The sequence below is a fragment of the Nilaparvata lugens genome, unplaced genomic scaffold, assembly GCF_014356525.2.
Source record: "Nilaparvata lugens isolate BPH unplaced genomic scaffold, ASM1435652v1 scaffold8430, whole genome shotgun sequence".
Lineage (NCBI taxonomy): Eukaryota > Metazoa > Arthropoda > Insecta > Hemiptera > Delphacidae > Nilaparvata > Nilaparvata lugens.
Window position 1 is genome coordinate 1 of NW_024094176.1, and position 10,488 is coordinate 10,488.

Below are 10,488 nucleotides of genomic sequence, written 5' to 3' on the forward strand. Positions count from 1 at the left end.
TTCCACATTGTTTAAAGACGATCTGTTAACAGGGCAAAGCGAGAAAGAGATAGTGCTATCCGCTTTGTTGAATGATAGACAAGGATAGCAATACCATTGCTAATCAAATACTACCATTATAACGTGGACCTCACTATAGAAAGGCTGCAATGCAACACTGTTTGGATAGAAACTGGAAATTTTGTTTTGACCTTTGAAATACTCAATAAATAATGGGGGTTCTGGGACAACATTATTTTCTACCCTCTACAGGCACCCTTAACCCCCTTCAGCGCCCTACTAGGGACTAGAGACAACAAAATTATTTTTTACCCCCTCTACAACCACTCCAGGCACCCCTAAACCCCTTTTTGCACCCTACTATCGACTAGTTTTATCTGGCTTCGGCCTGTGCACCGCCCTCGGGCTGGCAAAAGACGACATACCTGGCGGGCAGGACCAGAGCTTCCAGTTCGGTGGTCAGGTGTCGTCTGATCATGTGACGCGAGGAGGAATGCCGAGGGCGGTCGCCATGGTGTCACCGTTCAGAGAGGGCTCCAACACAACCAGTGCGCCGTGAACACCGCTGTCTGCAAGCCAACAAAATAGATTAGACGTATCAAATCATGGCGTTGTGTATCAAGTTGACATGATACTGTATCATATGTGATAGGCAAAAAAACTAAATCAAGCTTATTTTGTAATTCTCACCCTCTCTCACTCACTAGACAAAAGCACCCTATTGGCCGTCTACTACGCATATGTCTACTCATATCTAAGCTATGGAACCATTTTCTGGGGAAATTCTGTTGATAGCGGTAAAATTTTTATAATCCAGAAAAAAATAATAAGAGTCATTTGTGGATTGAGATCAAGAGATTCTTGCAAAGCATTCTTCAAAAACCTAAATATTCTAACGCTACCATCTATTTATATCTATCAATTGTTGGTTTTTGTTAAACAGAATTTAGATAAATTTCAATTCTGCACAGATAATCACGGGTATAATACACGTAATAGTAGTCTCATTGCTTTTCCGTACATAGACACACAGCTCTAGAAAAAACTCCATTCTACTCTGGAATACGTTATTTTAATAAATTACCTGCAGCCATCAGAAATCTAAATCAATAAACAAATTCAAACTAACAGTCAGAAAAATGCTAGTAGAGAAAGCCTATACTCTGCTGCCGATTTTAATTTGTGAAAAGGGGCTGTAGAGTGTAACTAACTTTTTGTGACTTTCATTTCCATGTGAATTTGATGAGATACATCATAGAGTGTATTTATTTATTTTACTTTCAAAGTTAGAACTAAGTCTTTTAGATATAATTTTGTTCTAGTATTGACATGTCACCAGTAAAATGAGTGTTACTCAAAATTGATGTAATGTGACGATAAATAAATGAATGAATGAATGAATAGATAGATAGATAGATAGATAGGTTGCCTTATTTTAACCTGGAGGGCGGAGTTAGGGCGCAGCCGGCCCTCTCTACCACTTAAACCCTCCTATACAATTCTAATGCATCTACATCACAACGAGGGTGGAAAGCCAAAGGCAGTTGTCATGGTGACACCTCCAACAGAACCAGCGCTGTCTAAAAGCCAACAAATTCGATTAGATTAAACCAAGGTCTATAAATACAGGTTTCGAAAAACCCTTTTTTTGACAACATTTTCGCCATTTTAGCCGCATCTTGAATCGCATTTGACCGATATTGTTCGTGTCGGATCCTTATATTGTAAGGACCTTACGTTCCAAATTCCAAGTCATTCCGTTAATTGGGAGATGGGATATCACACATACACTCATACACACACACACACACACATACATACCAATACCCAAAAATCACTTTTTTGGACTCAGGGGACCTTGAAACGTATAGAAATTTAGAAAATTGGGGTACCTTAATTTTTTTTCGGAAAGCAATACTTTCCTTACCTATGGTAATAGGGCAAGGAAAGTAAAAAAACGTTGGATGCCTACCTTTCAAGTTATCAGCATACTCCCCCAGGTCAATGTTTCGCGCCCATCTAATGAAACGCTGATTAGTCCAAACTAGTGGATCTGCATCTATGGTCTCACACTGGTGTCTGCGTACTGCCAACGCCTGTCACACAAATTACACTAGAATCACACACATTACACTAGAAACAACACAAAATTACACTAGTCAAATACCAAATTAGTGATCAAACCATGGATCTGCATCTATGGTCTCACACTGGTGTCTGCGTACTGCCACGCCTGTCACACAAATTGCACTAGATATAACACTAGAACACACACATTACACTAGAAACAACACAAAATTACCTAGTCAAATACCAAATTAGTGATCAACCAATGGATCTGCATCTATAATATTAGAGACAAAGTTAGAGTTCAAAACCATAGTTCAGCATCTGTGGTGTAACCTGTTGGCTTACCACTATCATGTGCCTGTCTTATACCGTAAAAAAAATATTGAAAATTATGAGATGGAAGATTTTATTAGAAATTGTAGTTGACCAACTGCTGGAATATGATTACCATTTAATAATTTTAGTTCTTTGGTAATTCATTTGCAGAAGCAGAAGTCCTTAGTTCTATTTATTCAGTTATTTCATTGGATATCTATCCTATTATATTAAGCGAGCAATTTCTGTATTTATAAATCTGGTTATTTTGTTTAACGGATCTCGAAAACGGCTCTAACGATTTTCACGAAATTTGGAACATAGTAGGTTTTTGATATAAAGATTCGATTGCACTCGGTCTCATTCTTGGGAAAACTCGCTGAACGACATTAAAAGGATAATTCATCGTTGGCTGAAACAGCTGTGGATGGTAAAAAAGTGAGTGAACGAGTGAGTATGTCAATAATCAAAATATCGCATCCCCGAAATTCATAAGATGACGTATAGCCAGCTGTGAAATATAAACACGATCATTTTAGAGAATTGTGTTCTGTTTATCAATAAATAAAAATAACGAGCGAAGCTCGGTGCCCCGATATTAATCGTATAATAAAGGCTATAAACTTAGGGGACGGGGAATTGACGAATGACGCATCATCACGTCTCAACTACTCAACTCATTAACTTTGAAATTTTACAAATAGATTCTCAATTTACCGAGGATGGTTATAGGCCTATTTCAAATTCTTCAAGTACTTGGGAGGTCAAGTTTTTGATGAGACCTATGCGAAGCTCGAGTTACCTGCTAATTTGAATAGTTATTTGTATATCTAGAGTGAAAAGTACGACTTTTTCTCCCTGTGGGAAAAAGTTTGAAGCCCGAGGCGAAGCCGAGGGGCAACAATTTTCCTGAGGGAGAAAAAGTATTTTTCGCTTGTGATGTACACAACATTTTTCCTCCATCTACATTTTTTTATAGAAACTGCAAATTAAATCATTCTAATAACTTACGTATTGGTGACAATGTTTCCTAACAACATAACCTAAAATCTAAAACCTAAAAACCGGTCGTCTGATTGGCACTGCCGATTGCGCTATCTATCGGCCAAAGTTGTAACAATTATATCAGCTGGGCAGGCTACACAAAATGTTTAACTCCAGATCACGCGGTTCAGATTTGAATTGCAGAATGCAGATCAAAAATATTTGTTGGCTGGTATTTTGAATAGAATAAAATATTTTTAAAATTGTATAAATTTTTTATCGACTACTAATAATTAAGAATATAATATCATACAAACATATATTTCATGAGTTGATCAAATTACTGGTTGTGGTATTGAATTCAGTTGACTCAATGACAGACACCTCTATTTCGCTTTCTCATCTGAGCTTAGACCTTCTAACCTATTACCATGTAAGTTTTAAAATAGAGATGCTTTCCATGTTATTTAAATGGAGTCACTTTTACTCCCTAGGGAGTTTTTCTGTTTTTTACTACCGAGAGCGAAAAAGTGACACTTTAGTATTATGTTTCAGGGAGTAAAGTAAGTACTTTAGACAGTAGGTGGAGGAAAATAATATTATAACTTGCAGTGAAAATTATAAATTTAGATAGTTCGGAAACTGAGACTAACCTGTCGATCGTATTTCATCATCCTGAGCAGATGTATGCCGTGCACAATGGAGGCCTGATGGAATTTCCTTGTCACACCCAGAAACTTTTCCAACTCTTTTTTGCTCAAGTTGTCCAGCATTCGAGCGTCGACCATGTTGGCCGCAAAATTTTCCGAGTACTGAAAAAATTAATAGAATCAAAAGTTGTCGATATATAGATAGTTAACAATATATCGATTTGTCAACATATCGATAGTATCGAATGACGATATCGATAATATCATATCGAAAGAAAAATTCAAATACAAGAGATTGTAAGAAAAGTAGAAAATGAAAGACAATACAGGAAAGATTTGACGACGCAATTTCAAGTTGCTCACAATTATTCGACATAACTTAACTCTGAGACTGTAGAGTCGTGGTCCTGTGGCTTTGCCTATGGGCCTATTGTAGCCACTAGACTACATACTACCCAAACAAAAACATCCAACATTCACGAAAATCTATTTTTCCATCAGCAACAGATGACCTTTAGTATCTTCTCAAAAGCAACGGGTTGCATCCGAAAAGATACACAAGGAGCTTTAATATATCTTTCCATCAGCAACAGATGCTATTTTGTATCTTCCCAAAAGCAACGTGTTGCATCCGAAAAGATACACAAGGAGCTTTAATAAATCTTTCCATCAGCAACAGATGCTATTTTGTATCTTCCCAAAAGCAACGTGTTGCATCCGAAAAGATACACAAGGAGCTATAATGTATCTTGCCATAGGCAACAGATGCTCTTCTGTATCTTCCCAAAAGCAACGGGTTGCATCCGAAAAGATACACAAGGAGCTATAATGTATCTTTACATAGGCAACAGATGCTCTTCTGTATCTTCCCAAAAGCAAGGGTTGCATCCGAAAGATACACAAGGAGCTTTAATGTATCTACATAGGCAACAGATGCTCTTCTGTATCTTTCCATAAGCAAGGGTTGCATCCGAAAGATACACAAGGAGCTATAATGTATCTTTCCATAAGCAACAGACGCTCTTCTGTATCTTCCCAAAAGCAAGAGTTGCATCCGAAAGATACACAAGGAGCTTTTTGAAGGTAAAAAGTAAATTGGTATGGCTTTAGTTGGTGGGGAGTCCCTTGCGGGAAAGTCCCACCGCCTGAATGGGTTTAAGCCGTCAATGGGCCTTACGACTGTCATACTTCAGCCGGGATCGACAATTTAACTTGTCCATACGATAACATGGGAGTGATCTGGTTAAAAAAAAATTTGGTAATGAGAGGGTTTGAACCCGGGATCTCTATGCTGCTACGCAAGCACTCTATCCACTAGACCACGGATCACTCCGTACAGATAGAAAAATAGCGATGCCGATTCTCTGCATTAATTAATTATATTTCTTCACTGTCAAAAACATAATTGTCATCGTTTTGAACCTAGAAAAGAATAGTACCACCGACTTTGTCGAATGATAGACAAGGAGGGTCGATGTCAAACGAGGCATCACTCGTTTTTGAAGGTAGGTGCTTCTAGCACAACAAAACCTATCAGCTGACATTCGATCAACATGCTCTTTCCATTGTTGGTGATACGTTGCAGCTCTCTCATTCATGAAGAATGTCTGTGTGTAGGGAGCTTCCTCCATCTAGGGATCTCTAGGGTCTCTGAAGCCTGATGTTTTTACAAAGCCGTAAATATTTACCCGCGGAGTAATCCGTGGTCTAGTGGTTAGAGTGCCTGCGTAGCAGCATAGAGATCCCGGGTTCAAACCCTCTCAATACCAAAAGTTTTTTAATCATATCACTCCCGTGTTATCGGATGGGCACGTTAAACTGTCGGTCCCGGCTGAAGTATGACAGTCGTAAGGCCCATTGACGGCTTAAATTATATATTCAGGCGGTGGGACCTTCCCGCAAGGGACTCCCCACCAACAAAAGCCATACGAATTTACTTTTTTATTTACCCGCGAAACATACGTTGCCTAAATGCAGTTTCAAAGACACGGAGGCAAAGCAAAGGCTCAACTCACACTACCTCGACTCAAATCTTACGACTCCAGTCAAGGATACTCCAGTCTCTCGACCTTACGACTTTCTTGCTCATTGCCACTACTTCAATTCAATGCTACTCCATTTCTAACCTCACATTATTGAGAATGTGACATCCAATTCGTCACTTCTGCGCATGTGACAAATTTTATAATAATTATTAAGAATATAAAGAAAATAAAAATCTCAGTACCCTTTTTTTGAAATATTTTATCACTACATGTTTCGGACATTTATGCCATTTTCAAGTGATATGAAGTAAATAAATTTAATACTACTGGAAGATTCTTATTTTGATCATATGTTAGTGTATTCATATGTTTTTATGAACTAAGACTGTAAATTTTGGGTTTAAATTCGCATGATTCTATCAAAAATGGGGTTATTGGTGTCTAATTGGATTAAGTTTATTATTTTATCTCTGTTTAATTTTCTGCAAAATTACTGAGATTTTTATTTTCTTTATATTTATATTACAAGTAGCCCTATACAGAAAAGAGATAATTATTATGAATATATTGTCTCATCAAATTCCCATTATTGTATTATCTAAAATGATAAAGCATCACTTTCATAAAACATAACCTCACTTTCATTAAAAAATGCACGGTACTATGCAACTCAAGTCGAGGCTCGACATGCTCGACTCAGTCTCACAGTCGTGAGTTCGCGGAGACTAGAGTCGACTGGTCTGAGTGTCACCATTTGGAAACACATGCTCTCCACTAGAGTCCAGTCTCTTCTCCGCCTGAGTCACCTAAGTGTGAGTTGAGCCTATGGGACGCATACTGTACATTTGATCTGCCGCATAAATTAGAAATGGAACCGGTTTGGGTTTAAGCATAGAGAAACAATAGCGTAAGTAGATATGCCATGGTATAGGGCGTTCATGTCGCAACTTTTACTGTTATCTCAAGCCGATTACTGTCGATTATTGTCGATTTTTACTGTTTTGTTGAGGTGAGAGTATATGAACGGTACAATATGAGAGACTACCAGTGTCACACAGCTTCACGGGAAAGAATTACATGAACTATCGGCTTGAGATAACAGTAAAAGTTGCGACATAAACGCCCTATACCATGGGATATCTACTTATGCTATTGTTTCTCTATGGTTTAAGTCTGTGCTAATTTTCTGTAGTTGTGGCCATGTAGAAGATTAAATAAAAAAATTCTAATTCTCATTGACCAACCTGAGCCAATCCGAGATCAGGCAGCCATTCAGAAGACACCCATGTGTGTCCCAGTTGTGCTATGGGCGGATACCTGACCAGACCAGGTTGTCTATGTTCCTCTATGGCTAGTCTCAGCTTCTTGCGATGCATCGGATGGCTGATGCCCAGGCCACACTCTAGCTCAACGTCTGATAGCTCCAACAGCACCTGCAAGTGGTTCGGAGTACACATATGAATAAATGAATGAATGAATTTATTTTGCCAAAAACAAAATACAAAAAAGCTTTACAAAAAATAAATATAAGTATATGCTACTGCACTTAAACCAAGATACATACATTTATTTAATTAGATATAATAACGAAATGATATCCTTTACATTACAAACAATAGTTTTAAAATGAAGATTCAATCTATGATCACATGCATAAGTACAGTAGGTGAGGCAAAAACACCGGCAAAAGGAAGATTCCTTGTGCGCCAGTGTGAGTCGTAAATCAGCTTAATCAGGGATTAATATATAACTTGAATCTAGCGTATGAAGTGTTCGAAAATATAATTTATAATATGAAGTTGATTATTGTATAAAAGTCAACGATTGGAAATAATCAAGTTTAGCCATGCCTCTATGGCTCTTTTCTGTGTTTATTATTTCGGAAATTATTAAGTGGAAATTCACTTTCTAGTATATTTATGAATTTACTGCTAATGTAGTAATTGCCTTCTAAGAAGAGCTGAGTTGGTGTTATATATTTCATATTTTCTTATTGTATTAGGTCTAAGATTATAATTTATGTCATCGGCTAGAGGGAAATTATGCTCGTATTTAAAACTGTAATTGTTATGCAACTAAGATATAACTGTCGTATAGTTTTAACATCAAATTCACTGAACAAAATCTTACTATCATAAGTTCTAGGTTTCTTTAAAATAGCTTTATGTGATTTTTGTATTAGAAAAAGGTTTTTTAATATGGGTATCGAAAGTCCCACCCCAAACTATTAAACCATATCGCATTAGGGATTCTACTAGTGCCGTATATACCTGTTTGCATTCTGAGAAAGATAGCACATTTTTCAATTTATAAGATAGGTATTTTAGTCTCTTACATAGGAAGTTAACATGGATGTCCCATTTGAGACACTCATCGATATAAATACTATCATAAGAGAAAAGATAGCATACGAAGATATCCCATAGTATGAGGTGAGGTGTTTATGACCTGGCTACATTTGAACTGTCGTATAAATGAGAATCATAGTACTGGTATATATTTCGGTGCGTAACAATTCCACAATCAGTCATGTTTCGTAAACGTATATCAGCAATAAAATAATATTGTTATCTTCTGCTTTATGTATCTAAACGTACTTAGTTTTAAATTAAAAATTTAAGACACAGTCACGGGTTCCTTCTTCTATACTTTTTGTTGTTTATTTATTACTAGCAGGTAACCCGTGCTTCGCAAGGGTCTTTCTTAAAACTGGACGTAATGAAATCTAGAAGAATTCAAAATAGGCCTATAAGAATCCTCGGTTGATTAAGAATAAATTTATATGCTGCATTTCAAGTAAATCAGTATGACCACCATTCAATTAAAAAAGAAGTTGGATTCAAAATGGCGGAAAAAATTTGGGTGTGGAGGAAACCTGTTTTTATCATTCGAAAAGGATCCCCTATCTAAGAATCCCCTATTCCCCGATCCCCTATTCGAAAAGAATCATACCACTCTTCCTATATTTTCTTTTCAGAAAGACCTTCTAATTTTTCCTTTTAAGAGAATCTTCAAAAATTGGCTATCTGAAAAATTATAATCCATGCCACGTGTAGCCTAAACATTGCATCAGGGAACGAAGTTTCAAAACTATGTTTTTCAGGTGGAAAGCAATATACGTAGAAACAGATGTTCCTTTTTTAATTTCAACCATATGATTTGTGATTTTTTAATGAAATCGAATGTACCATTAATGAATTTTAAATATTAATTCTGAAAATCTAGAAGGAAAATTAAAATTGGGGCTTCCAGGTGCACGAGATTGATATTTTTAGAATCTATTTGCAGAATTGGAGATCTAAATTTCATTTCATTTATTGTATAAAATACTATAATCATAATACAATTATGACATTGGAGGAAAAACTAGGCTGAGCCTGTACTATTTCTCTCCAAAAATTTTGATAAAATGTTAATGTTGTCCAAAAGATAAGGTTATGTTATCACACACTTCTTCGTTACTTGATTTTCGGTCCAGGAATGATGATTTAAAATTTTGAATTTTGAAGGTTGATTTTATACTCTAAATGAATCACAGAATGTATCACAATAAATTAAAAACTTTAGAAATATTGCACTCATTTAAAAAAATTTAATACAAAATCAAAAACCTACTCACTATCATTCCCGTTTTCCGGTATGCAATCCCAGTTGTCATGTTTTGATGCGAACAAACGAACAAACAATCCTAATCTCTCTTATTTCATTATTTATTATATTATGTCTTATACCTTTGGCTTAACTCATTATCGTTATATTTTACTTTTGATTCACTTATTTTTCCGTTCAATCATATTTCTCATCACTTTGATCGTACAAAACTGGAAAATTCCGTATATCTTCAATAAGTTGTTCACTCTCTATGTTAAACGAGGCCGCACCGTCACCATCACCGTCAATAAGTAAACTGAACTAGTAGGTGAGTCGCGGGCAACAAACCCGGCGACGGTGCTGACGCGGTGCGGTGTCAAAACTAGCGTCAGTGATTTACCTACATTTCAAAACCAGGGTCTATGTAAAAGCCCCCATTTGATAACATACATTTCAAAACCAGGGTCACTGTGAAGCCCCCATTTACCAACATAGATTTCAAAAACTGATCCTATATGAAAGTCCCCATTTTTTACCAACATACATTTCAAAACTAGCGCCATTTTAAAGCTCCACTTACCAACATACATTTCAAAACTAGCGCCATTTTAAAGCTCCACTTACCAACATACATTTCAAAACTAGCGCCATTTTAAAGCTCCACTTACCAACATACATTTCAAAACTAGCGCCATTTTAAAGCTCCACTTACCAACATACATTTCAAAACCAGGGTCAGTGTGAAAGCCCCCATTTACCAACATACATTTCAAAACTGATCCTATATGAAAGTCCCCATTTTTTACCAACATACATTTCAAAACTAGCGCCATTTTAAAGCTCCACTTACCAACATACATTTCAAAACTAGCGCCATTTTAAAGCTCCACTTA

General features: G+C 36.6%; 1 protein-coding gene across 1 annotated transcript; it reads right to left on the reverse strand.

Annotated features, from left to right (window-relative positions):
- Positions 1 to 459: 459 nt before the first annotated feature.
- On the reverse strand, positions 460 to 7,461 carry LOC120349137 (kazrin-like). The gene is made up of 4 exons (XM_039419093.1): positions 7,249 to 7,461; positions 4,023 to 4,181; positions 1,973 to 2,096; positions 460 to 569 (listed from the first exon to the last, which is right to left on the reverse strand). Exons 1-4 carry the CDS (start codon positions 7,459 to 7,461, stop codon positions 475 to 477), a joined length of 591 nt encoding a protein of 196 aa, XP_039275027.1. The 3' UTR covers positions 460 to 474.
- Between the last annotated feature and the right edge of the window lie 3,027 nt (positions 7,462 to 10,488).